The sequence below is a fragment of the Fusarium mangiferae genome (genome assembly GCF_900044065.1).
Source record: "Fusarium mangiferae strain MRC7560 genome assembly, contig: FMAN_scaffold024, whole genome shotgun sequence".
Taxonomy (NCBI): Eukaryota; Fungi; Ascomycota; class Sordariomycetes; order Hypocreales; family Nectriaceae; genus Fusarium; species Fusarium mangiferae.
In genome coordinates this window covers 126266-153893 of record NW_024573944.1, presented here as the reverse complement: position 1 = coordinate 153893, position 27628 = coordinate 126266, and the positions used below count along the sequence as shown (strand labels likewise).

At 47.1% G+C, this 27628-nt stretch overlaps 10 protein-coding genes across 10 annotated transcripts; 5 read left to right on the top strand and 5 right to left on the bottom strand.

Moving 5' to 3' along the window:
• Positions 1-831: 831 nt before the first annotated feature.
• On the top strand, positions 832-3814 carry FMAN_06853 (uncharacterized protein; the record flags this gene model as incomplete). Its single annotated transcript, XM_041825882.1, has 5 exons — positions 832-992; positions 1069-1123; positions 1181-1684; positions 1761-1946; positions 2024-3814. 5 exons carry the CDS (start codon positions 832-834, stop codon positions 3812-3814), a joined length of 2697 nt encoding a protein of 898 aa, XP_041691218.1.
• A 487-nt stretch (positions 3815-4301) lies between these two features.
• FMAN_06854 (uncharacterized protein) lies at positions 4302-6061 on the top strand (the record flags this gene model as incomplete). The annotated part of the gene is made up of 5 exons (XM_041825881.1): positions 4302-4404; positions 4503-4757; positions 4832-5352; positions 5411-5592; positions 5662-6061. The coding sequence occupies 5 exons, from the start codon at positions 4302-4304 to the stop codon at positions 6059-6061; spliced, it is 1461 nt and encodes a 486-aa protein (XP_041691217.1).
• A 171-nt stretch (positions 6062-6232) lies between these two features.
• FMAN_06855 (uncharacterized protein) lies at positions 6233-7507 on the bottom strand (the record flags this gene model as incomplete). Its single annotated transcript, XM_041825880.1, has 3 exons — positions 6233-7201; positions 7289-7366; positions 7424-7507. 3 exons carry the CDS (start codon positions 7505-7507, stop codon positions 6233-6235), a joined length of 1131 nt encoding a protein of 376 aa, XP_041691216.1.
• Positions 7508-10853: 3346 nt separating this feature from the next.
• Positions 10854-11724, top strand: FMAN_06856 (uncharacterized protein; the record flags this gene model as incomplete). The annotated part of the gene is made up of 2 exons (XM_041825879.1): positions 10854-11040; positions 11099-11724. 2 exons carry the CDS (start codon positions 10854-10856, stop codon positions 11722-11724), a joined length of 813 nt encoding a protein of 270 aa, XP_041691215.1.
• A 492-nt stretch (positions 11725-12216) lies between these two features.
• FMAN_06857 (uncharacterized protein) lies at positions 12217-13349 on the bottom strand (the record flags this gene model as incomplete). Its single annotated transcript, XM_041825877.1, has 2 exons — positions 12217-12954; positions 13005-13349. The coding sequence occupies 2 exons, from the start codon at positions 13347-13349 to the stop codon at positions 12217-12219; spliced, it is 1083 nt and encodes a 360-aa protein (XP_041691214.1).
• Positions 13350-14860: 1511 nt separating this feature from the next.
• FMAN_06858 (uncharacterized protein) lies at positions 14861-15316 on the bottom strand (the record flags this gene model as incomplete). Its single annotated transcript, XM_041825876.1, has 1 exon — positions 14861-15316. One exon carries the CDS (start codon positions 15314-15316, stop codon positions 14861-14863), a length of 456 nt encoding a protein of 151 aa, XP_041691213.1.
• A 2768-nt stretch (positions 15317-18084) lies between these two features.
• Positions 18085-21356, top strand: FMAN_06859 (uncharacterized protein; the record flags this gene model as incomplete). Its single annotated transcript, XM_041825875.1, has 2 exons — positions 18085-19964; positions 20096-21356. The coding sequence occupies 2 exons, from the start codon at positions 18085-18087 to the stop codon at positions 21354-21356; spliced, it is 3141 nt and encodes a 1046-aa protein (XP_041691212.1).
• A 606-nt stretch (positions 21357-21962) lies between these two features.
• On the bottom strand, positions 21963-22587 carry FMAN_06860 (uncharacterized protein; the record flags this gene model as incomplete). Its single annotated transcript, XM_041825874.1, has 2 exons — positions 21963-21992; positions 22051-22587. 2 exons carry the CDS (start codon positions 22585-22587, stop codon positions 21963-21965), a joined length of 567 nt encoding a protein of 188 aa, XP_041691211.1.
• Positions 22588-23997: 1410 nt separating this feature from the next.
• FMAN_06861 (uncharacterized protein) lies at positions 23998-24996 on the top strand (the record flags this gene model as incomplete). Its single annotated transcript, XM_041825873.1, has 1 exon — positions 23998-24996. One exon carries the CDS (start codon positions 23998-24000, stop codon positions 24994-24996), a length of 999 nt encoding a protein of 332 aa, XP_041691210.1.
• A 462-nt stretch (positions 24997-25458) lies between these two features.
• FMAN_06862 (putative rhamnogalacturonase A precursor) lies at positions 25459-27286 on the bottom strand (the record flags this gene model as incomplete). Its single annotated transcript, XM_041825872.1, has 6 exons — positions 25459-26333; positions 26380-26513; positions 26567-26684; positions 26730-26807; positions 26860-27007; positions 27068-27286. The coding sequence occupies 6 exons, from the start codon at positions 27284-27286 to the stop codon at positions 25459-25461; spliced, it is 1572 nt and encodes a 523-aa protein (XP_041691209.1).
• Between the last annotated feature and the right edge of the window lie 342 nt (positions 27287-27628).

Below are 27628 nucleotides of genomic sequence, written 5' to 3'. Positions count from 1 at the left end.
GACCCGGTCTATAGGCCGAGACCCCTGGATGTGATATAGGTGCATCATCTCTTCTGCCGCGCTAAGCTGTCCCAAAAGCCTGGACGGAACTGACGGCATGCATGAAGATCTGGATGCCCTGATTTCGTGTTACCCAGTGTTACAGACGCTGTTTCTCCAATTGTTCAAACTCGGCGTGTTTTACCAAGGCGCTCCCCCATCGCATTCTGCATAACCTTGATCGCAGAGATAAGCCAGCTTAGATACCACTATCTTTTAGTGCGCCTGCTCCCGGACCTAGGTCAGCGCTAACCACTAAGTGAGGCTAACTTCCCGCTGTTGCTTTTTCCAGCGCCTGTCTGTGCGTTTACGGTTTAAGCAAGGGTTGAAATTAGATCACAGAGTGGGATGGACCAAGCAACTTTTCTTCGCTTTTGGATCCTGCAGACGGGACGAGTACCCCGAGTAGATCCTTGTCCCCGTCAGCACTACCCCATACCTGACTAATGCACTAAGCAATAGGAAGCAAACGCCCAAGTGCCGGGTTTCAAGCCCTCCCCTCGGGCATTGGTCGCCTCTGCGGAATGTATGGGCCTCATCCCCCCCTATCGGATTTATGCTTTCATGCCACCTGCAAGCCCATGACTCTCTCAAAGTTTAAAATCTCTAGGAGGACTAACGCCTCCGTTTATGAAACGCCCGATGCGACCCCCCTTGTGCCTCGACGCTTCGAGTATTAAGATCTGTCGATCTGTATTCCCTGGCCCCATCCGTTAAGTCTGCCATGTATCCATTCTTCTCGACTCTTGATCCCTTTTCCATTTCTCGTTGCGCAGTTGCGATAAGCGAAAAATGACTGTCGAGGCCCTTCTTGAGCAGTATCAGGGCCATATTGTGCCAAAGGCGTACAATGCGGGCTATCTCGCGCTCAGCTACCTCATCAGCTTGGTGGGGGCGGCTTCGACGCTCGAATTGATCAATCGGCGATCATGGTTCAACGGAATCTCGAATCAGTATGCTACCTACGATTGATACCTCTCGCCAAGAAAAAGACACTGCCAAGACGGTTTGCTAATACAGATGCATTAGTCTGATACTATGTTCATCCGCAATCACCATGGGCGGTATAGCCATTTGGTGCATGGTAAGTTTCAGCTTACCTCGTTGCGTACACTCTTAATTAATATCGCTTGTGGTGCAGCACTTTATTGGCAACATCGCACTCACTCTTGCTGAAGGCGAGGCAGAGATGCAGATTGTATACTCCAGTGGCATGACAGTGATCTCCTTCTGCATGCCTGTTCTTGTGCTCCTCGGCGCATTCTACGCGATAGGCATCTCGAATCGAATCGCCTGGTGGAGAGTAATAACTGCTGGTATACTCTGCGGCTGTGCCATCTGCGGTATGCACTACTTGGCCAACGCTTCAATCAAGAACTATCAGTGTATCTACGAGCCTGCGTATATCGTAGGTGCTGCTGTTATCGCTGTCGCTGCGAGTACTGTAGCGCTGGCCATGTTCTTTATCTTCCAGTCACTCTCGGCGAGTAGTTGGTGGAAGCGAACTATTTCTGCCATCATCCTTGCTGGGGCGGTATCCAGTATGCATTGGTGTGCCTCTGTGGGCACTCAGTACAGGCTGCTTCATCTAAAGAAATTGGAACGAGGATCTCGCACTGCGACCGCGATTGCAGTTATTTGTTTAGTAGGTCTCAGGCGCATCGTTCATCGGCGCAGCACCAGTCGTCATACTTCCGGGCCGCCTTACTGACTTCTGATAGTCTTTCAGTGCCTGTATCATCATTGCTGGATCAGCTATCCTACGAGCCCGCACGCTAAGAGATGCAGCCCTTCGTGCTCAACAGATTGAGCTAGCAGCTGTTGTCTTTAACAAAGACGGATGCCTTCTCGTCGACAGCAACGGAGTGTTCCCAAACACCGTTGTCACCGATTTCTTCATTGGAGAGGTGAGATGATTTTGCATCTTTCATATCTTAGGTCTACATGACAAGCTCAGCTACTGATATCGAGTCTTCCATTATAGAACACCGACGATAAATTCAACACTGCACATCCGCAGTTCCACTGGATGTTCCAGGCATCGCGAAACTGGACTGGAATCTCGGGATTAATAAACGGCATGAAGCAACATTTACGACAGCTACCGCACAAAAGCCAGCACAAAGATCCGACAAAGGGGATTCAGCTCATCAACGCCGACGGAGAGCTTATCGATGGATATTCAGTCATCTTCCGCGAGTTGTTCTGCGTCGCCGCCTCCAAGCTCAGCGATCGTCTCGACGAATCCATCACAACGATGGGTATTCTATGGGATGAGATCATTCCCAAGCGATCTGTTGCAAACCCTGCATACCTACAGGCACTGGAGAAGCATCGCGACAATCAAACTTCCGACACGAGCGAGATACTACGCAAGGGATCGACGACGACAGGAGAAAGCCACCTCGAGAAGGGGGTTGGGATTGAACTTGAGAACGAGATCGACGAACGAGGAGCACTCATGTTTTTGGTCCGTCGTCTGACATCAGATGACGAGGTAAAGAGACTAGAGACAGCTGGATATCGGTTCGTCGACCCTGTTCAAGTATGCAACGATGCGAGGAACCATTTGCAGATGCAGATCCCGTCGAGCGAGTTCGAACTCAAGCTACGCGACATGAAGGCCTTTATATCTCAGCAAGGTCGTATCAAGCCCGGGGTTCATCTTGGCCTGTTCTCAATCCAGGATCGAGGACTTAACAATCATCATGTCCTCGTACAAAAGGATGCTCGTGATTTACTTCCCTTGATACCTCTGCCGCTAAATACTATCGACGAAACGCACGTCAGAATGGTACAAGGGCTAAGTGGGTTTCAGGTTCCAGAAGTCATTCAAAGGTTGAGGACGTCAGGAGCCTCTTCGAGGTCTCGAGATGAAGAATTATTTGCTCACTATCTTTCCGATGCCATTCACTCACTATACGAATGGGTACAGGAACCTTTATTCCATGATGCCGTGCTAAGTCCTACTATACTACGACTTCCCTATGGAATCGACGGAGGAGATGCAGAAGAGACAGTCATCATGGCATTGAGACTCAAGATCTCTCACCCTGTAATATCATCCGGTCCCAACTGCCAATGGGTCCCTCTCAACTTCTTCGGCATGCGACAAGTCTTGGAACAATCGAGGCAGGAGTTTGTGCGGGTTCTTCACCAGGATTTTGATCCATCGACGATGCCCGCAAGCCGGGCTAATAACGAGCTTACTTCCGGACCCTTATCAACACTCCGCCGACTAAAGCGCTCCGAAGGATCAATCAACTCAAAAGGCAAGAAGCCCCGCGTTCCAATAATGAGACTAAGAGCCTCGTCAAAAGACTCTACACGCTCGTCCTCAACGATAAACTTATGTCCCGCTGAGAGCAGTGAAGCCCACAACGAGCGCCTCCCATCGACAGACACAGTAGACGTCTACCCCCCTGAGCGTCACTATACGTCACATCAACAATCATTCCTAAACGGTGGCATCGTTGTATTCCAAGAGGTCACAGTTCAAGTCGAACAGAAGAAGTCTGAGTCCAGAAGTGACTTGGAACTATCGTGGAGTCACGACACGGTGACAGAGCCGCCTAAAGCCCATCAGCGACATAACAAGAAGAATGAAATGCCAGTTATACAGAGCATTGAACTACAGCCATCGGGGAGGGGAACCACAGAGGTTTCAGTTGAGTCTCGCTGGCTGCACAGTTTTGGCCACACTGATACCAACATCACGACGATGGCCTCTTTTATAGATACTTTAATTCAAGAGTCTAGTCACTCTGTTACATAGCAGGGCTTGGACTCTCAAACCTAATTCACAAACTTCTTTGCAACCTTTCACTAAATACGTGCCTATTTCTGGGCTGTTGCACATAACAGTCAATGCTATCGCCGTGTGATTGGCCTGGTGAGGCAATTGTGGTTTGCTTTTGCCATGGTACTTGAATACCGTGCCCACTTGCATTTAAATGCTGACCACTAACGAAGGATGCCGCTTTTCTCGGGGTATTGAATGGGGTTGACGTTGGCCAAGTCAAGTTCCCCCGTACGTTCAGGTCGTAGATGCACTTATATCGGCAGTTAGGTCGGTCAAGTCACAAGAGGGGTTCTTCTCATCAGCTTCCTGATTTCTTTTAAGTGACCTGGACCCTGTAGTTATTTGTAATATCTGCTTGTCTATTGTCTGGACGTCTTGAGCCTCTGCCGACGACATCGACTGATCCTTGCCATCTGTCATTATCCGCCCGACAGCATTCCTGGATACAAGGAGAGTGGCAATGCTTCTTGTATGGATAGCAGCCATTATAGCCATCGCTTGGCTGGTATTGGGTTCATCGTCTAACACCAAAGGCAGCGGGAAGCCTTTGCCTGGCCCACCAGGTATGCCAAGTGCACAACGATATCTCCCATCACTCTCCCTTGCACTGACTCGGCCCTGTATTTCCACTAGCCACGTTTGACTAACCATGATGCGCAAGGTAAGCCCTTGGTCGGAAACCTCTTTGAGATCCTCCAATACCACTCTTGGCTCAAGTTCAAGGAATGGGCCGACACATACGGCCCGATCTTTCGTCTCAATCTCGCTGGGCGGCAGCATGTCCTCTTGTCGACCGAGAAGATTGCCAGTGATCTCCTACGCGAACGAGGCAGTTATTATTCCTCACGCGAGTTTCTCCCCATGGCATCTGGAATCGTCTCGCGCGAGATGAGGCCATTGCTTCTCCCACATAATGGTGAGGCTCAACAGCTCACAAGAAGAAAAGTTTGTGGCTAACGTCGACCTTGAATGCAGATCTATGGCGTCTAGGCCGGAAACTGATGCATCAGTTGACCATGCCAGCCGCAGCTGACTCTTACCAAACCGTCCAGGACTATGAGTCCAAGAAGCTGCTCATGTCGCTGCCCGAGACACCTGCCACCTATGTCAAATGGTTCCAGCTGTACGCCTCGGGGGGTATTTTCCGAATTGGATTCGGCAAGTTGATAGAAACGGGCGACCAGCCCGCTGTCAAGCGAATTATCCAAGTTGTCCATAATCTGGAGCGAGTCGCATCACCCGGAGCCTACTTTGTTGACTCGATGCCATTCCTCAACAGGTTGCCAGAAGCAGTAGCCCCCTTCAAGAGGGAGGGGCGAAGGCTACACGAGGAGGAACTGAGCCTCTTTAGAGAGCTTCAGTATGATGTGTGCCGCGCATTGGAGAAGGGCTCTGACGCTCAGTGTCTCACACGTACGTTCCTCGAGAACAAGGACGGCTATCAGCTTTCTGATGACGAGGGGGCCTACGTAATCGGCACCTTGTTCGAAGCTGGGAGCGGCACCACAGCTGCGGCCATGATGTCGTACAAAGTGGCAGAAGAAGATGCAGGATGAGCTAGATGAACAGGTGGGCGACCGAATGCCCGAGTTTGAGGATATACCGAACCTTCCGACGGTACGTGCCGTTATCAGGGAGGTGCTGCGGTGGCGCCCTGTCGCAGCAGGTGGGTTTCCTCACCAGCTGACCAAGGACGACGAATACGAAGGGTTTTCCTTCAAAAAGGGAACGATATTCCATCCCAACCAATGGTAGGTCTATACTACGACACAACTCTGCTCCTTGAGCCAAGAAAACATGCTAATTTCATCGTGTTGCAGGGCAATTCATCGAGACACGGCATTGTACCCTGACTCAGACAACTTCAGGCCGGACAGATGGCTGGACCCAAAGTTCCCACCTACTTACAGAGAACCGCTGTCCAAGTTCCCCAACCTGCAGAACTACAGCTGTTTTGGATTCAGGCGGCGGATCTGTCCAGGACAGAACATCGCCGAGCGGTCTCTTCACATCTTGACGGCTCGGGTCGCCTGGGCTGGCAGCGTTGTAAAGGAAAGGGACGCTAGCGGAGCGGAGCTGCCAGTGCCACTTTACGACTACACCATAGGGTTCAACACCCAACCGGAACACTTTGACTTTGACGTGGTTATACGGTCACAGGCGAGACATGCAGTCATCAAGGAATATCTGAAGGAAACAAGGTCTAAGCGGCCAGCGTAGAAGCAGTCAAGTATATTGTGGTGTGCCAAAGGAAAGAGGCATGCACGTGTTTGGGACATTGATCGAGACCACTTGTGTAGATCTACAAGTCTCCATCGCCTACAGTGAAGGATGGGTCAATGCGAGTACGGTGAATATGGGCTAATAGCCTGTTGATGACATCTCCTGCTCTTACAGCCATTCGTCCCAATCAGATCCAAGAAACGAAGAGACGAGCATTAACAAATACGGTCCTACATCCATCACCTGCCATAGTGACTCCCCAGCGTGAAGTAGAATAGAATAGCGGCCCATGATTGCAATAGCTTCCGGAATACCCCTTTCTAGCAAGACGATAAATCGTTCTGGTAATAGAATCGGCCAAACGAATATCATGCGCAAGGCAAATGAGCTCCTGTCGGGATACTGTAGATCATCCAGAGCCCCTTCTATCATGCAAAGAGCCTTAGTGCATGCCTCCTTATCATGATCGTCCAACCGTGCCGTCCGCGAAAGCAGTGACGTAAAATGAGGGCGAAGTGGAGGTGTGTCATGATACCCCAGAGGATCAAGGCCTTTCGTGATAAGAGGCCCGACCTTTGACGTCAGTAGTATCTCCCATTCTTGTGCTGTCGTGACAGCTCTGACGCCCCGGTGAACTCGTGCACCTTGGGTAAATCGGTCGATAAATGTCTCGAGATCAGCATCTCGCCTGGCGAGCACATCGACCAACATGTGGCGGCCCAGTACGGAGGAGAAGAGCAGCCTAGCTATGGGATTATCATCAGCAGCAACAGTGTCGGCATTGTTGAATAATTCAATAGCCTTGGTCTGCAGTTCCACTGCCTTGCGTGAATAGCAATCTGCCTCGTCGGTATCGGTGGTTGATAAGTGTCGAGCCGAGATTGCCAGGACCTCAAGCATTAAATACTCCTCTTTCAGAGCAGCTTCTAGTACTAACTTTGTAGATAAATCATCCTCTTCAAGCTCTGGGGCATATATGGCAAATGAAAAATGAGCAAGTAACTCTAGGTGACTCATGTTCACGTCGGTCGTTTGTGCCTTTTTTATTCTTAGACTGCTTGTGGCTGATGAGTTGTCTGCATCTTGCATCAAGGTCGCGTTCAACTCCGAGGATGACAAGGTGGCATCATTCAGATTCTGTGAATAACCTGTGAGAAAGCGACCAAAGATTTGTAAATGACCTTGATGATATGGACACAAAATATCATGGGGTATGGTTCATACTGGAGACTTGCGCTCGCGATACTCGCAACTTCGCTCTGCAGTAATGCAGTTTATACAAATAGGTTTGCCTTCGTCGCACTGCCAAAGCTTGTTAATAATACTGACGCATGTATGTAGTACATAAAGAGAACTTACCCGGATATGACGGCGTTTGCACTCGAGGCAGCCTTTCCTTGATTTTTTATGCCTACAGCGTTGCATTCCTGGAGTAAACTGCATAGTACCAAAGAAACCGCAAGGGGTCTTCATAAGTGACTGGATTGGGTGATACTACCGATATGCTTTATGCGGCAGCAACGTGTAAGGATGGCGAAAAAGTAAAACAAAAGGGAAGTAGCTGGTTCTTAATTACGCGTATTTTAGATTGTGAGAGAACGAAGTTGGAGCTAGGGAAAATAAAGATCCCGATAGTGTAATAATAGCAGCATAACCAGGTAGTAGCAGGTCATCAATTATGACTTAACTCCGGAACTAAAAATAAAACCGTCCTTATTGGAACACCTGTAGATAGCGCGATAAAGGAGCTTGGGGCAATTGCTGAAATACGCGTAAATTTCAGGAACCCACTTTCGTCACACAGGATCTAGCTTCAGTAGTTACGGAGTTCACTGATTTGGCGAAATCCGTAAAACCCGAGAAATATATATTGGTCCTGAACTGGTTTTAAGTAACCTGTATCTTCACGGTCTGAGAGATATATACTGCCTCCCGGCCCTCGTAGCTTGGCCTATGAGGCAGGCCAATATCCATAGCTTGTCATGCTGATTCGACTTTTCAATGCCTATTTTTGAAGATCGTTTAAACAAAAACGTCCGCCATCAGAGACCGAGAAGAGGATATTGCAGTTACTCTGGAAGTTGGGCAGGACAACTCTATTGAGCGCGATGCTATGATAAGAGAGCAGGAGAAGGGGGAGAGTTGCCATCCTGCGCATTATGATCTGAATTCTGTCGCTTGTTAAGGAGCCAATTATCCAGAAAATCCAGAAAAACTGGTCCAGTAAGAGGAAGTGGCTTAATATCGCGGTTTCTATCACTGCTTATATAGTCGTAACGCGAGTCCTTACTTAAACTACCTGGTGCACCTCTATTGACAACATGACAGTCTACCTGACTCTTCAATATTTACACCTGTAATACCAAGCATCATGGCCGAGTTCCACGAAATGTCTTCCTATGCCGCTAACTTTATCACATTAGTCTACGTTCTCGGTCTTATCTTTCGACCGATTCTAATTACATTACTGAGCGAGACGTATGGCCTAATAAAGCTTTATATATAAGGAATTATATTCTTCGCTATCTTTAGCGTGTGAACGGATCTGAGTAACAGTTTAGGGATACTTCTTGGTTTTCGATTCTATGGGCTTTGCGGGAGTAGTGGCTATCTCGATTGGGAGTGGAAGCATTGCTGGTATGATGGCTTTTGAGACGCGAGGTAGCGCTATCTCGACCTAGGCCCTGGGACCTCTGCTTGGCTCATGTATCGACCCTGTTGTTGGTGGATATTTGATATGTGCCAAAGGGTGGCGTTGGGTGTATTGGTTGATTTCAATTATTATGTGTATCCTAAAGCCTATGCTGTTTCTCATGCACCCGGCACTGATATCACGATTAGTCAGGCGTGCTTGTTCCTATCTCAACTTTCCTGCTCGACGAAACCTTGGTGCCCGTGATTCTCCAAAGACACAATGCCTCACTCCTTCGGGATACTCAAGACTCAGCAGTACCAAATAGATCTACTCCACGACCAGTTGAAACTATGAAGTTCTGGGCTGCGGTACTTCGTCCTGCCAAACTTCAATTTCTCGCTTCGCTTGTTACACTAATCGCATTCTACATCGCGATATCATACGGAGTTCTCCATCTTTTCATCGATACCTTGTCGTTCGTCTATCCATAGTAGTAGGCTTTGACGAAGGAACTAGCGGGCTAAATTTTGTCTCTGCTGGTATCGGCATCATCTCCGGGGTCATTGGTATCGGAAATGTGACGGACCTTATGGTCGAGAGAAAGGAACTAAGAGAAATAGTGCACCAACCAAGTTTCGGCTCGCTTCTATCATTACGAGCCCTTGTGGATTGGCACTAGTCTGCGGTCTCTTCATTTACGACTGGGCGATGTATTACACTATATATTGGGTTCTTCCTATGATAAGCGTTTCGATCTTGTGTATGGGACGCACGGCTGTGAAGGTACCCAGCCGCCTCAGCCTGAGCGAACAAGTAACGGACGTTATCTAGTCCCGTATTCAGAATTCTTACTGTTTAAGCCTTTGTTTGGAAAGTTAAGAGCTTGTTGGCCTCGTACAAGGCTGACGGCAAGGGAGAAAGACGATTCCAAATTACATACCTGACACATATCCACGATATACTGCATCTTTCTCAGCATCATTGACGATTCTGAGATCATTTGTTGCAGCATTGCTACCTTTCGATAGGCTACAGATGTATGAAGCAACGGGTCTTGGATGGGCCAACGGTCTTCTAGGATTTGTTGCATTGGTTTTGATCGTTGTACCCTCGACTATCCACAAATTTGAAGAAAGGATCGAAATGGTGCATGACCAAAGTTGTAGTCTAATTATTCACAAACTGAGATTTCCTTTTCGACTAAGAAGTCTGGCTTCTCAACTGTTAGAGCGGTAACTGAAGAATTTCAAGATTACCGCACCGTTGGCAGTCAGCAATGGTAGAGCTGGCTTGGACAATAATAGTACTCTGAGAGATTGGTTTGCTCTTCTTTATTATAACAGTATTTATTGTTTACAGGATTATCCACTTTGCCTATCAGATGATGAGGACAAAGTAATTAATTATGACAGTCAAAAGTCAGTATGAATTACTGGGCTGATAATTGTAAGCCAGTAATGCGGTGTTGCAGTTGTCCCGAATCCATGAAAATGTCATAAATAAATCACTACAGGTAAGCTTTATAATACGTGTATAAAATTCCAGGCTAACCTATATAGACTAGAGGTCCTATTTTTAATCCAATCCTACATACTTCATACCGCACTCACAGATGCCCCGCTCGTAAAAAAATACGGGTGGGTCGATCAGCAAGCCTAACATCAACGGATAGGCCGGTCATTGTTGTCTTCGTATGTTAAGGGGAATCGTCTTTCAGATAAATAATTCAGATACCCCTAGAGAATTCTTTTGTACAACCACTCTTGGGTCCATATTCTAGACGCTCGTTTGTGTCACTTTTTAAGAAAGAAAAAAGATTTCCCCTCGCTTTTCGTCTGCCTTGTTCTTACACCAAAGCTCAGTTGTTTTGCACCTAACGCCCCTGCCATGTCGGAATTCAAGCTGTACCACTACGACCCATCCTTCATCGCCGCAATTATCTTCCTGGCTCTCTTTAGTGCTTTAACACTCTGCCACCTCTTTCAACTCATTTGGCACAGAACTTTCTATCTTGTTCCATTCCTTATTGGATGTATTTGTAAGTGAGCCGGCACTGCTTGCCCCCGAGTATGCACTCATCAATCTGCAACAGTTGAGGCAATTGGTTATGCCGGGCGTGCAATATCTGCAAAGCAGACTCCTGACTGGGCTCTTATGCCTTATGTACTCCAAAGTCTGCTTCTACTCCTCGGCCCGACCATGTTGGCAGCTTCTATCTATATGTCGCTTGGAAGACTTATCAAATCCCTCGAAGCCGACTCTTACTCACTGGTCCCGATCGAATTTTTGACAAAGACCTTTGTTATTGGTGATGTCATTTCCTTTCTGGCACAGTCCGCGGGTAACTTGAAACTGTATCCTTTGGCGTTAGACGTGATGCTAACCTCTGATAACTACAGGAGGAGGTATGCTGGCCAAAGCCAAGTCCAAGGGTGACCAGAAGATGGGGCAGAACATCATCATCGTTGGCCTTGCTGTCCAAATCTACTTCTTCGCATTCTTTATGACCATTCTTCATATCTTCTATCGCCGAATTACTGCAAACCCGACCAGCAAAAGCCTTTCTTCAACCTCTCCCTGGAAACAATTTGCCCTCGTTCTCTACGTTGACAGTGGTCTGATCATGATCCGATCTCTTTTCCGTTTGGTTGAGTACATCACCGGATCGAATGGCGCATTGCAGTCAACTGAAATATATATTTATGTGTTTGACGCTTCGATGATCTTCGTCACCGTTGCTCTCTTCAATCTTGTTCACCCAGGACGAGCGATAAGAACTCCCAGAGAGCCGGTAGAGACATTTCATATACGCAATGACTCCGCAAGCATTCTTCTACAGAACAAGAGCCACTTGTCGCCTTCCATTGTCCAGCAACCTTTTACCATGTCCGACCGTCATCACTATCGCCATCTACAAGAACATCCAATGGCTCAGCATCCTCCTCAAAATCATACAGGCTCCCTTGACAGGTACAACTACCCCTCCTACTCAATTTCGCCGGGTCGATTTCACGGTCAAGCTTGAAAAGCTCTTGGAACTATGGTGCGCTCCTCTCCAAGGTATTACTCGGAGACATCACGCTCATGAGATTGCATGTAGATTTATTTATAGACATTAAGATTATTGCATTTATATATTATAGATATTTAACTGCACCAGGACGGGTCGTAGATGCATCTATACCGGTAGCCAGGTCGGTTAGGTCATGAGAGGAGTTATCCTAATCTGCGTTCTAACTATTCTTTAAGTGACCTGTGCCCAGAACTTGTTTGTGATATCTGCTTGTCTGTAGGTCTTTTCCTCTTGAGCCTCTGAACTGATCATTGCCAATAAAAGTATCGAATCGTGATCTTGAGAATTATGAAGACAGGCTTGAACGCACTTGAATTTACACGATTGTTTTGAGTGTAGCGGGTATCGTATTCCAACTTCTGAATTTCTATTTATAGCTATTTGAAGCAATCTAGATTCCTCACGTTCACACAATCAACGGTGTATACTTAACTACATCAGATATCATACTGACGGTGACCGTTCTCTGAATTTTGGGATGGGAAACCCAAGCTGCTCATTGATTCGGATAACCTCCTCGAGGGCTTCAGGATAGTCAAGATCCGACTTTGCCTGTCTGTCTATGAGTCTCCGCTGCTCAATTGTGATTGGCTTCCTCTCCCATATATCCCGAAAGATCTCATGATGAGTGAGGGCGTATTCCGAGTCCACACGAACGCGATTTTGTGCATCACTCAAAACAGGGAGCGGGTTGGGCTCAGGAGGAGGACAGTCTGTTTCTGCGAGTAGGAATGCAAACAGTGCCTCTTGTTGATCATCACGAAGCTGGTAAACGCGATAAGTCTGCTTATGGCGACAGGAATGAAAGTAGATGTTGGGCAATGGCGTATCTGATGAAGTTTCTGCCCGACGGTCAAAGATTGCTACGCCTCCGAGGATACGATCCTCAGCCCAATACCCAACTATGTCAGCAACTCCATTCGGGTAGATGTCTGCATCGAGGTAGGCGTGGTGACTAAAGAGCGTCGGCCGTGGGGGGACATCAACAAGGCCTTCAAGCTCAGAGGCTGGTATCCTCCAGTTGGTAACGTAGTCAATGTCTGCCTTTCCTCCTCTGTGTAATTGGAAGTCAAGCTGAAATAACAGAACGGCGATTTCATGAAGAGCTACTGCTACTAGCTCCACTAGACGTGTCTTAAAAGCTCTAGACCCAATCTCGGCATGTTGATATTTCTCAATGGTCTAGAACAGTGAGTAGCAATACGACAAAGAATATTAGAGACATAACTGACCATTAGATCAAAAGTGAGAATATCGGAGTCCCACTGTTGATAATACTCTTGGGCCTTTTCAAGAGCCCTGGGACATAGCTCATCGTGGCATGAGTCGATAGGATGTTCACCAAAGACATGAGGGAAACGGCGGTCAAAACACACATCTCCGGTCGGTAGCCCATCCATGATTTGAGCATACGTGAATTGCGCAAGTTCAGTAGCCAAGGCATTTTTGATTGCCCCATCTAGCACATGGCGATGGCGCTCTGACTGGATATCTCGAAATGGGACACGTAGCCTATATTGGGCCGCCGCTTTTTCTTTCAGCGTCTCAGTTAGGGCTTTTAGTTCTTCTGGGTCCATGGTGAAGTAATGAGAGAGTATAGAATCAGGGAAGATTGAAGAAAGATTGAGGAAGAGCATTGAGATGGACGAGTTGGTCCTGTATCATAGGCGGGGTTATGGCTGCCTAATATTCCAGGCCTCTTGGAAGCCAGGGACTCTAATGCATACAGTCCAAAATATGCTGCTACTTTTCACATCAACAAATCTTTAAGAAGCCTCACCCTTTCCCTCGATAAATGCAATGTACTTATGAGAATTATTTAGCTTGTGGATGCTGCGGTGAGCGTGGCTGAGTCAGGAGATGTCGAGGGTTTTCAGAAGTACTTGTTTCCTCTCACCCAGGCGACAACCCATGAACTTGTTCATATGAAAATGGGCTATCTATTCGGTCGCAGCGATACTATCACACCGGCTCTACTCAACTATAGCCCTGGAGGGGCTAATAAGTCCCAGGGCGAGTCAGGCCGATGCTGTGAGCAAAGGTGTTTGGTTGTTTTGTCGAAGCTTACTACAACCCGAAAAGTCCTCTAGGAACGAGTCAAACCGGAATACTATTTGCCGTCTTAGATGGACATCGCTATGTGCCAATCGCAGGCACGACAATTCAGAAGTTCCTTCAACTTGGTACACGACACTGATACTTTGCTACTAGCTAAATCGGGCCATGAAACTAACCAATCTTCAGACTTCAGCCAGTCGATGGTTCTCCCGAACCAGAAATCTCAGCGAATTCTGCAGGGTGCAAAGGCAATGGAAGACATCCGTCAGGCATCTCGTCAACCTGATTTGAGGGGAGATTTGACTCCATACTTCCTGAATATCAATTCTCTCCCCACCATTCGAGTGAGTCGGGACTCACTTGCTCAGATCATGCAAATGGCATTCGAACCCTACTTCGTTCGACCCCCGCCCATGATAGGGTCGTCCCAATCTCGGCGTTGAGAAGCAGCTCTGGATTGTCACGTCACCTGTTATTCCAGTAAGCTGTATATCTTGAGCTTGTGGGTCTCAGCCAAGGATGGCTGAACTCGAAAATGGAAACCTATGGCCAATTGGTGTCGACGCGCTAGGAAGGTTTCGTGCTCACTGGATTGTATGTAGATCTATTCATTGGCATTGGGATCATCCCATTTGTATATTATGGATATTTGACTGCGCCAGGGTTTATATCGCAAGCTATTTATCGGGGTGCGCCAAGACAATGACACATGTACACGTTTGGGGCCTTGAATGAGAGAACTTGTATAGGTCAGCAGCTATATATTACCTACAGCGAAGGAAGGTCGTGCTTGTAAACGAGAAAACTTTCTGGAAAGAAATATCACCTCACATCTCAATAGAAGAACGGTGTTATATATACAGTTAACAAAAGTCGTTGCCTGACTAGCTGAACAAGAGCTAGACTAAGAATAGAAAATACCATGCATTGTATAAACAACAGCTCCTCTTGCATCCATCACTATACTCTCCTGGCCCCCAATACTGTAATCAGACATGACTCATCACCACCAAAGCAATGTAAAAAGTGCTTAAGTATGGTAGATACCCCATCGCATGTCAACTCCTCCGACCAGTCCAGTAAGACTCTGGCATCCCATGACACCAGCAGCGCCAACCTTTCCTTCCCACTGAAACTTTTGGATAGAGCTGTTTATCAGATCAATGATGTCCTGATTCCCGATATAAGCAGCATTCATGTTGGATCCAGCGCCCTGTGCACCGAAAGCACAGGTTCCGTACTGGACCAGCTGGTGTTGCTCGCCACCAGCACCGACGGTCCAGGTGCCGCCGCCAGCGATGTTGCGGGCGATTTGCTGACAGTCAGAGACTTGAGGAGAGCCTCCAGACGAGTGGTTCTCAAAAGTAGAGTCGCCACAGTCGTTGACTGAGTTTCGCTTGGTGAGGGTAGATGTGGGCTCTGTGATGGGAGAGGCTGCAGCGAAGGCTGCCATGAGAAGGGTGACAATGCTGGTGTTGATGAGCATTTTGATGGTTGTAGATTGTAGAAGTTGGTTGAAAATTGATATGAAGTTGGGGTGTTTGAGTGAGTGATTGCTGGCAGATATCTGGGAGGGTCAAGGACTTATATACCCAACATTGAGGCTTTTGACTGGAGTACCATCAGCTTAACGCTTTCAATATCCCCGTCATATCAGACATCGGCAAATGAGCTTTTGCATCCGAAGGAATACCTTTTACAAAAGGACCTATCGAGCGCATAGACATACCGCCACGTCCTATTGGCCTCTTTAGCGATCTTTCCGCAGTAGTATGGGTTTAGCTAGCCTGGGCCCATTTTCGAAGTCACCGAATATTCCTCCTGCCAATAAACGAAAAGATCAGCTTTCGTATAACTATCCAGTTACAGAGATAACCCCCATTTTTATTTTATAATTCTTATTGTGGTAAGAGGAGGTACAGCGACTGATACTACGTTCAGCCATGTAATATCTGCATATTTGGGGTTTTTTCAGTATGGCTAACCCTGTCACTTTGAGCTCAGAAACTATTGCTTAGTCTATCAACATACTCTCTTTTAAAAGAAACATTTTACAAATTTTATCTAGACCCTCTCTTTCTATAATAACATTAAACCATCCGCAAGTGAGTAACTTTTCCATTTCTGAATCATCTACGGTCTATTCTCGGGGGAGCAAGCAGGCTAGCTGCTTAATTTCTTAGTATCCGCGCCAATGACAAAATCGAAAAGGTGAAAATATACGATGACAGCAAATGTCCTATAATTTCCTTTCAACTCACTATCACTGGCACAGTCGTTCCCTAAGTGGACATCATTCAACTACAGGACCCTTTGGTTCCGTTCAAGATCCTTTGGAGTCAGCACTAGCCGTTTCAAGACGGCTCAATAGCAACACAGCAGTGACAGTCACTCTTGTGTTCCACTCCTTACGGGTATCGCGGCCAGATCCATCGACAATCCCGTGGTCGATGCGAGTTTGTACGCGGTAAAAAGCAGTCAGCCGGCAATTATAGCCGTCTAATCCTTGATATTTGAGCTCAATATGACCAAGCCCCCACAGCGCGTTATGCCTAGCCCAGCTCTGTTGTACCGTCAAGCCCCGCAAGGCCGAAGCTCAGATGGGTTTCCTCATCTGGCTTGGCTTGCTTTTGATGAAATGGCCAATGCGAGAACGATATAGCAGCAGAGAATCAATTAGAGCACTCTTCCGTCTTAAACTTGATATACTCGAAATTGTTAAAATGTTCAACAGATTTGACAATCTCACGGTGTTGTCTGTTTAGTTGTCTTTCAAGTCGGAGAAGCCAAGCCAAATGGTGCAGCGGCCCGAGAAGACGGTCATTCCGATTGGTGCAATACCTTTGCCTCAGCACAGTCATTGCTTGAAGAGGCAGCGATCTGCAGGGCCCGGATTATTCCCCGCTTGTATTAATGGACTCAGCGCAACGGGCCGAGGCCAAGATTCAGGTGCAGGGTAAAGCAAGCCGTAACCGCATTGTTATTGTGAACGTGTGAGTCTGCTTATTGATTGATTAGAAGTTAGAGCTTGCGGTGTCTTCAAAAAGTTACTTTCTGGACTGACAGCTTGCATGTCGCAGCGAAAAAGGCGCCTCATCGAGCAGGAAAAATATGTAGTTGCCTTGACCGTGATTGGTCCTGACGTAAAGTCCGCCCCTCAGAGATGAAGCTGTTCAGCCCTCAAGATACTGCTATAAATACGGACTTATATCAAACACGATAAGTGTCTGTGCGTAGCGCTTTGGCTTTTTCATTAACAGGTAAGAATAGCTATCTAATACCTGTTCACGGTGGCATCGAAGGAGAGTGCAGAGGATGAGAATGGATTATTAGGAGACCTCAGGTAAAGGCGGTGATGGCTTTAGATAACAAAAACGGCACTAAGATAAGCACCCATAGCTACTTTTAAACTCGCTTAATTTATCAGGATTGTGGTCATGCAGGGATGGGATCTTTGCATTGTTCTGAGTAATCTCAGTAACTAGAAGATCAGAAATATAAGGAAAAGCCATGTTATTACAATAACTTTAGGAATCAGCAACAAGTACACGGCGATTAGTAATTAAGGCCAGGAGACAAGCGGTAAGCTTAATTCAGGGGTTTTTCTGTTTGTGTTGGTTACTGCAAGAAAGCTCGATGTGTTGGTTGCTGTGAAAAAAAAAACCAATAGCGCCTAACTATTGCCTGTAGTGGCGGATTCCAGAACTTGTTAGTGTTATGCATTGCGGAAATAAACAATCTAGAACCTAACATCAGTCTGTAAACTGCAGCCATTAAAAGAGATATATCTGTCTGGATAAATTAAATGCAGATAAATCTAACAGCAGCTGCCTGTAAAAATAGATATAAAGACTTTTCTCCCTAATGACTTATTGCCTTTTGTGTATATAAACAGTCAAAAGATCTTAGACCCGCCTAGCTTTAGTGGCTAGCTGAAGCATATCTTTAAGCCTAAATAGGGCTAGGATGTCTCTTTTATTTGTTTGCAGACCCTCTTAAATTGAGACTATTGCTTTCGCTCGAGCATCATCCGATAGCCCACATAGCACAGGGGCGGCCGATTTAGCTGGCTGGCTAAGCACTGTAAAATTAGATGTTTTCTCGCTAAATTGATATCTTTTTTTAAACATAAACAGAGCAGTGGTATGTCCAGGAGAACGGACGTCCTCTCGCCCTGCGATCTTCACTGTGTTTGATGTATCTACTGGAACTTGGTTCTCCACGCTTCACGAGATTCATCGATACCGCCTCAGCATGAGGTCAAAAGCAGCTCTTTGTGCCCTCTGGGCATCCCTTATGCCTCTTTGCCTAGCAGAATCCTGCGATCAACTAGACAACCCTTACCAAGGCCCTGGCGATGCGCAATTCGACATCACTTGCAACGCATATTCACTCGGCGGCAATCAAATCGGTCCCACCATCGGGGTCACCGATTTGTCGTCATGCATCGACTTGTGTGCTACTACGTTTGGCTGCAAAGTCGCACTGTTTGACCGCAGCCAGTATTTGTGCTACACGCTAGACGAATCGGATGGCCCAGCGTCGAACAGTCTGTATGACATGGCTGTTTTGCTGCCATCTGCTGCATCGTCTACGGCAATAACATCTACGACAATCCCGACTACTACATCTGCGGTAGCGGCACCAACACCCTGCAACCAACTCGATAACCCATCCTACATCGACGGTGTCAAGTTCACAATCTTTTGTGGCAAGCAAGCAACTGGCGGTAATCAGGTCGACTACAGCGACCAGCTGCGTAGCTTGACGGAATGCATGACATTCTGCGCTGACACCCTGGCTTGTCGCGCAGTCACGTTCGACAACTCGTTCAACGATTGTTACCTATACGATGGGTTCAATGGTTTCATGAGTGACTCCAACAAGGACATGGCTATAGCAACCCGACCAGTTGCCTCATCTACAACTGAAGCCCCAACCGAAGTTTCTACAACCACATCAATGGCGGCGGCGTCAACTACAGCACCATCAGGACCGCTCTCCTGCGAGCAAATGGCCGGCAGTGTTTATACCGGTCCTAACGAGAACAAGTTTACTATCAGTTGCGATACTTCCTCGACCGGTGAATCTATCTATCGACGGGATGAAGAAGATAGCATGCAGGGATGCGTGGATCGATGCGACAGGGAAAGCAGATGCATTGCTGTAAATTTCCTACCTTCTCCTTATTATGAATGCGATCTGATTGAGTCATTCACTGGGACAAAATCTTCACTTAGTACCAACTTTGCTTCCAAGATAATTTCATCAGCATCAACCTCTGCGTCAGCTGAGACTTCATCAACACTCTACACAAGCTCTTCAACGTCGATATCATCCGGGTCCCCAGAAACTACATCATCATCATCGTTGCCGTCGGCACTCACGTCAGAGACTACGTCAGCGGGCACACTGGAGTCGCTATCATTTACAACTACATTAGTTGTTACTTCCGAAGCAACTGCCTCATTATCAACAACGTTGTCACTATCTACATCGCTATCGCTATCGCAAGACGCTCTTTCAGGGACTACATCGGAGTCTGCACTTCAGTCTACACTAGCGACTACATCTGCTACAACCTCACTGGCGGTCATCTCATCATCGACTGCATTGTCAGCATCTACACTACCCGATCCTTCCTCGTCGTTGTCGTCAGAATCTGTATCAGAGTCAACATCGGATGCCAGATTAGAGTCTACGTCAGCTTCCCTAGAGCCAACTACCGTTGCAACAAGTACGGTCTCACTGCACACCGATTCTACCAGCATCAAGATGTCGACCACCGAGACTTTGACTAAAACATCCTCTGCAGAAACATCAGCCTTGGAGACATCGGGCACCACAACCCTAGCCACCATGATCCAATCAACAGTCACAGAATCGAGCTTGAGCGATACCAGCCGTGTTTCCACTGAGATACAGTCCACATCAGACGCTTCCGCGTCGCCTTCGACCTCATCAACTCCTACTGCAAGTAACATTCCTGCTCTTGGTGAATATGTCTTCACAGGCTGTCTGAAGTCCCTTGAGGGCTATCCATCCTTCAAAGAGGTAGCAACTGATCCAAAAATGACCACCCGAAAGTGTGTCGAGTTGGCTTCCGGAAGCAAGTACATTGGTGTCTATCAAGAGTAAGTCCTTCTCATTAATGGACCGCTTGGCGTGTATCTTGAGCAGTCCTTGTCACAGCTGTTGCCGACGACGCAACTAGACTCTTCTTTCCATTTTTTTACCTATAAGTTCCCAAGCTAATGTCTACCAGGACTTGTTATAAGGCCGATCTGCTTGATGATACGGAATTCATCATGGATGCAAGCTGCGATCTTCCATGTCCTGGAGATCGTACTCTGTTCTGTGGTGGCATTCTTAGCAGCGATCAAAGGCTTCTGCATCGAGCGATTGCACCTAACCGTCTTTTGACCCTCTATGGCAAGGCGGCTTCTTCCCCCTCCGGCTCTACATCCTCTACATCCGCAACTTCCTCTGCTTCTTCCTTACAGACTACGGGAACCCAGACCGATAGAACAACTTCTGGATCAACTTCTACTTCACCCTACAGTCAAACAGACTCATATCACTCTCTTTCTTCCTTTACAACTAGGAGTGCTGGCTCAAAGACTCTTTCGACCTCTCACTCCATCATCGCAGAGACCACATCTGAGACTCGCTTGCCAACATCCCTCCCTACCCCAACTGCCATTCACACTGCTTACTCGACTTTAACAATCGGTCATGCTTACACCAAGTCTCAATTTGCCGAGACGGTAACCACTGTTACGTACACTACCGTCGATCCAAGCAATCCTGCATCTCTGATCACAACTTGTGTTCCGATTACCCTACTCTATAGCCCTTGCGGGTGTAAGCATCAGGTATACCCAACAGTCGATATGACAACTGTGGCTTGTACTCATGGAGGGGATGTTGCTACTCTGACAGTTCCAAAGGCTGCTTATGAGACTGGCAGTGCGATCTATACACATCCGGTTGTTCAGTACCCTTCAGGTTGGGTTGGAGGACATCAGACAGACGCTGTCGGCAACGGTCATCCTGTGATACAGCCTACAGCAGGTTCACATGGTGTTTCCACAGGTGGTAAGCCTGAGAGTCCTTCTCTATCCCCAGGATTCGGAGACAGTTCCCATCCTAGTTACAAGACGTACCAGCCCGCGGCCCATACTTCGGTTGCAGGATCAAATGACGGCCATCAACCAGGGCAAGGGAACCAAAAACCCTCCGTCCCAGCTGATCGCTCACCAGAGTCCAGCACGAAAACTCAGCCGAACCCTTCGAAGCCAACATCTCCAAAGAGCTTGACTACCGAGACAAGTATCTTGACAACACCCCAACTCTACACTTCAGCCATTCCTTCCCAATCAACTCCTCATCGCCAGGGCGAAGCTCCTTCAGAGTCCAAGGAAGCGCCCCATGCTACCGCAGTGGTTGTTTCAGAGGCTCATAGATATGACCTCACACCATGGACTGCGATGACTGCGATAGTTGGGATGATTTTATTCTTTTAAGGAATGCTACCAGTATGGTCAGCTTCTCACGTTTTTGATTGGGGATTACCTTGTTTTCTCAGTTTCTCTGATGGTGCTGGCTTGTCTAAGTCGACGAAGACCGTGGGAGCTCTCAGCTTTCAACAACTGTAAAATCACGATCGGTGAAATTCAAGAGACTTATTGGTCACAGGGCCAACTTTGACAATAAATCGTTGTATATAAGTGAAATGACTACTTCTTGAATATATATTAATTAGCTCTAAGAACTGTGAGACGGTTGTTTACATTTGAAACTGTTGCTCCCTCCCCGAACGCATTGAAGGCAAAGCCCGATCTGCTTTTTTAATCGCTCTACCCCAACATTGCGACAAGCTCTATAGTCTGGAACCATGTGGTAGGGAGCGTAGGAACAAGGATTGAATCTTTCCCGAGGAACCGGATCAGGCATCATGTCTGCCTTCTCTAGCGCTCTTGAGATAGACATATTGAAGAGGTGCGCCGGCCAAAGATCCTCTGCATACAATTTCTTTATATACGCGTGAGTACATTTGCCTTGCCATCCACAGTAACCGTGGCATTTACCAAAGTTAACTCCGCTGATAAGAATATCTGCTAGCCGCAGTCTCACGAAGCCTCTTTGCTCTTCCAGCAAGCCTATTCGTGAATATGTTAGTTACGTGTCCCCACCATGACTGAAATACATACATAATACCTCCCACGGAATAATAAATCCACCGTTTTCCCCGGACAGAGAAAGATAAGACCCCTGATGGTTGAGGACCAATGCTGCAGTGATTTCCCTAAACGCTTTGGCATCCCCGAAGAGGTACGCCGCGGCAGCGAGAAGCATGAGATCTTCCGGTTTGACTTTCAGTTCCCGGAGCCATGCCTTGCTGGCAAATTGTAGGGCATTCATACAATCGTACTTGTCTGCGGCGATGGCGACAGCGAGGACGTCGCTAGCAGGGAGGATCTGTGGAATCTTATCGTTCTGGAAGTGAATGACAGAACATATGATTTCCATTGCAGTAGCATTGTCCTCCGGTAGTGGTAACTCAAACGGGCCATTATGATATCGCATATCATGGCCTTCTCTCCAATTTGGCCCAAGCATGGCTGAGAAGGGTTTTGAGGCTGCCCTTAATAGTATGGACTTGATAAGAAGCTTCGTCTTATCAGATCCAACTACCAGAATGATGTCGCCATCTGGGACAATTTTCACCATCTGAGGACCTGTTGTGTTTGCCATGATTGACCCGAACCGCTTGTTGTAATTTCGTGGAACGGTCGTTGGCAGACGAAAGATTCTTGCTTTTTGTGGTGCTGAGTTGATCATCCCCTGTTGACGGATGCATCTGAGCTTCTGATACCTCGGGCTGGTCAAACGAGATCCCATTTGAGTTTTATGATCTTGCAATTTATGCTGTGGCAATTGGTCAAGCATTTTGTGATTATGGATAAGTTGCAAGCCAAACATGTATATTTGCTATAGAGACTTGTGGCTTAGAGCTTGTATTAGTACAGAGAACGTTGATTGGCAAAACACCACGGCTCTTAGTCGAAAATACCCCGCACTATATGACTTATGGCGTTGAATCATTATGCGTACATGTGTAAACGTGTTGTGAAGGCTTTTATCTGCATTGAGAGTTATCTTTTTTGCACGTGGAAACTCAGCCAAGGGTGATATCTTAGCTTAGCTAGCTGACCTGATTATACGCAGCATCCCTGCAGTCTGTTTCCAAGAGTCTCGCTTTGTGTAGGGACTAGATAAATCTGATAGCCGATGCTTGCATTCCGTCTACTATCTTGGGTTCATCATGACATGGAATAAAATAACACATTGATATTGAAGATCAAAATGAAGACTACCGCTTTCCTCAGAGCTATCTTCTCAATATGTTTACTAGCAATTGAGCTAGATGTGTTATTTGAAGTTGAGGCCTGTGGCTGAGAGCTTATTCCAGCAGACAGAACCTGGCTTCATGTCATGTCCGATAGCCCGTAGCACGCCGCCATAGCTCAAGATACAGATTGCAAATGCTTGTAGTAAAGGTTTCAAAACTGTTTGCCTTGCAAAGGTTCTCATTTGCAGCGTAATAGCTCCTATCTAACCGTAAGCATACTAATGCCTCTATCTGCGGGGTACTATCATTGTTATAGCATCATGACAGTTATAGTACGTAGGCGCTACCCAAACTGTGTTAAGCTTATGATGTAGTCATCCGCTAGCAGGTGCTCTCTAATCCCTGATTTGACTAGTCTAATTGAATGCTTGTCAGTTGGAACAAGACTGGATGAGCCAGAATGGACAGGATGCCTCTTCCACCCTGCGAATTGTATCATAGCTGCGACATGCACACCCTACAACTCAATTGAAAATGGCTGGTATGAAAGGGCTATGTCATATTTGCAACACAAGAGGCTATCATACCCCAATTTACGGAACTACCCAACGTAACAGGGCACGCGTTGTTGCATAAACTTGCAGTCATAGTCCAAGAGGCTTTCTACAAGACTATGGACCATAAATAACAAGACATTGGCCCTCTTGGCATACTCAGCATCCTCTAGAGTCATGAGACAAGCCTTCAAAAGAGCCGCTTTACTAGACCTCCAATCTTTTCCTGCACCTGTCACTCACTCTACTATACTCGAAATGGGTAAATCCGGCAAGGACATGGCATCGCCAGCATATAAGCCCCCGTTCCCGCCAACCTCGTCCCTGGTCTCTCAGGATGATGTCGTCCTCCCTGCAGCCTTCAACGACATATCGCCCTTAGCAAGGGAACTGCAGCCACTAAGATATGAAGCTAGAGATGAGGTGCATAGATTTCTCAGCGCCTTTCTCGATCTTTCTCGATTCAATGCCATACGTAAGATGTTATGGCTAATCGCCGTCCATGGAGCTCCCCGATCATTATACTACCAGAAATTCCTACGCCGCGAAATTGTAATCGCGGAAGAACTGGATCTTCATCTTGTTTGGGCCAAGTCGAGAATATTTATCAAGCCACTGCCGGACTTTCTCCTCAACTACGATTTCTGGGAGACCAACATATCTTGTGACCCTCAATTGCACCGAGCAGCCTGCGGCCTTCTGTACTCTTATTGCGGCCTTATTCGTTTTGGCCATGATTTGCGAGTCGCTCAAGAATCTCGCCTGATCAATGAGAACCTGGACTACCGAGCTTGGTCGGATTTTGCCCGTACAATACTGCCAAATCTCAACCCCAAGGATCCCAATATTATGGACAGGCGATTCCAGTACGGCGAGCTGCGGTTAAATCGACTCGACACGATTTACCGATACTCGCCTTATAAGTTTTCCATATCCAGTATTCTTCAAGGCTTCCCCCATGCTTTGACCGAGAGCTATGTGCCTTACATGGACCAGTACAATAACGCAGTGTCAGCCTTCGGTGTCATTGTCATAATTCTGTCGGCCTTCAATCTATCATTAGCCTCACACTCGAACAGCCCAGATCCTGATCTTCAGCAAGCAGCATATGGCTTCAGTATATTTGCGATGATTTTATGCGCAGCCATTACTGGATTATTTATTGTTTTACCCTTGATTTCCTCCTTAGCGACAGTCTATGGCTCCTTTGCGATACGAAGACGACTTGAGAATAGAAATGAGGACAATTATGCGTAGTTTAGTTGTTATTGCCTGCATGCTGTATTCTTAGTCTAGTATACTTTTATCACGATGTTCATGCTTAAGAGACGAAAACCAACTATAACTGTGTTGATCTGTGTCTTCTCTTAGGATACTTATTTACGCTGTGGGAGGGAGGCCTTGATGGTAGTCTCGAGACTAGAAATAATCCTTATCTCTTGACACTGAGGCATGGAAGTGTTATATATGCGTATGGAAACTCAGCCATTATCATTATGGTCTAGGAGATAGTTACTGATGGAGCCAAAAGTTGATATAGTATATTATCTGCAGAATACAGTAAATATATATAACTATAAACTTGAATAAAGATCATAAATTGTGAAATCTCTGACTACTTCCTTACGAACATCTCTCTTCCCCAGTCTTTACATGGAAATACAACAGCCCGCATTACGTCGCCGTTGTGGCTAAAGACAAAATTTGAAAGTAGGGCGATTAAAGACTTTGGCGTCTCTTTGCCTTGCAAGAGGGACTTTTTGATAGAGGAGCAGTAGTTTCAATAGCCTTTGAAGTTGTTGAAGTCTTGACATCAGTGTCAACAGAAGAGTGTTCCTCGGGGATGAGGCTGCTCAGTGCCGTAGGAATAGCAAGTGAAGTAACCTCGTCGGCAGTAGCAGAGGTAGCAAGAGAAGCAACGGTACTGACGGGGACAGTTACATCAACTACAGCAGAAGTGTTAGCGGCGGTCTCAGCCTCATCGGGGACGGAAGTCTCTACACGAGCGGTGGCTTGAGCCTTGGCGCCGTCGGCCATGCGGGGACTGATGGCAGCAACACCAGGAAAGAAGGAAGGTCGGATAGTGGGGATCGCAATGGAAACGGTAAGGCCAAGACCATTCTCAATCTCCCCATCCATGGTCGGAGTGGCAGCGCTGGCAGCATCAACAGTCTGTGTAGTCGTGTAAGCACCACCATCGCCCTCTTTAAGACAAGCTCCAGATCCATAAGCGTTCTTGCAAACATGCTCAACGGTGTCGCCCTTGTTGCTACCAACAGCGAAGTCATCGACCTGCATGTCAGTGCAGGGGACATCGGCTGGGCAGTTGAACTTGATAGGTCCTCTCTGATGGCCATCGGCGCAGGTTCCGGACCAGCCGGAAAAGGTCATGTTGGTGTAGAGAATACCGTCGCCGGCGATGGGCTTCATAGAGCTCCACTGGGCATCAAGATCGAGTGTGTAGGCGTTGGAGTGGCCAGCAAAGTTCTTGAGGGCAACGTTATTGACGGTGCCGCTGCCGCCATAGGATTTGAACATATACATCTGATTGGAGCGCTGTGTGTAGATATTTTTGTACTCGATGTCGTGGATATCTAGTCTGGATTAGCGTTGATTGGGTAAGTCGGGAGTAGTGGTTACCAGTATCGGTGGCGAGGGATCCCATGGCGCAACCGCCGGACCAGTTGCAGAAGATGTTCTCGATCAAGAGGTGGTCAGAGGGGTTCTTGACGGTGACGCACTCGTCCTTGTTGCTGACTTCAACATCGTGGATACTAAATGAGGGTTAGCATAGCTGAATCGGAAGAAAGGTGTTACGAGGCATTACTGGATATTCGTTCCCCAGACGTCGATACCGTCGAGACCACCGCGATTGCCTCCGTGAATGGCCATGTTGTACACTTCGCCATCGGAGCAAGTGTCAATGGAGAAATGGAACGCAGGCGCTAGTTTTGTCAGTATTATTACAGATTGGGCGTGGGCATACTCACAGTCAACCAGAGCAACGTCGTGGATGGAGAAGCTCTTGACGTCGGCGAATCGAAGGATACGGGGGCCATATTCATTCTCTGCTTTACGTTAGTGACTCGAACCAGACTTATAGCCATATTTGAAACATACTCTTATGGAATTCATATCCATAACCCTGGATAGCTCCCTTGGAGGTGCTACTGTAAAACTCAAAGTCTTCCAGATGCTTGAACATGAACATATTGCCTCCATCGGTGCCAATTCGGTAGATAATTCCATCGAGACGGAACGACATGGGCTTGGAAGACGTCAGTGTCACCCAGGTACTCATACCATAGTCGCCTTGTGGGACGTAAACCTCTCCGCCGCCAGTTCTGCAATCATTCCAAGCTTTTTGAATTGCCGGACCATTATCGGTCTTGGCATTTGCCTTGGCACCGTAGTCTACAATGTTGCAAGTCTTGATGGCAGCCTTGGCTGAGGCAGTAGTGAGAGGTCCAACCTTTCCATTCAGCTGCGCGGCAGCTTGGACGGCGGAACCAACGGCAATCAATGCCGAAATAAATGAGTGACGCATAGTGAAAGTAGAAGAAAAAGAGTGTGTATGAAAATACGTGTAAACGAAAGACAGTTAATGGCACCGAACAGAAACGACAGACAGAAACACAAAGAGATCTGCACCCTCCGAGGTTCCGATTATATTTAAACTACAGAGACCATTCGTAATCTTACAAGCTAGCGTTCGAGATTGATGAAGAATGATCGGATATTAATGAAGGTCATTTCATTGTGGGCTACGTCTCCCGATTGCAGGGTTCATGAAACGACCCAATGGTTCGGCACGACCAAATCTGGAAAACCCACCAATAAGCAATTAGAACGATCGGGTATAAGATGCCGCGACGCTTCTAGATTAGTT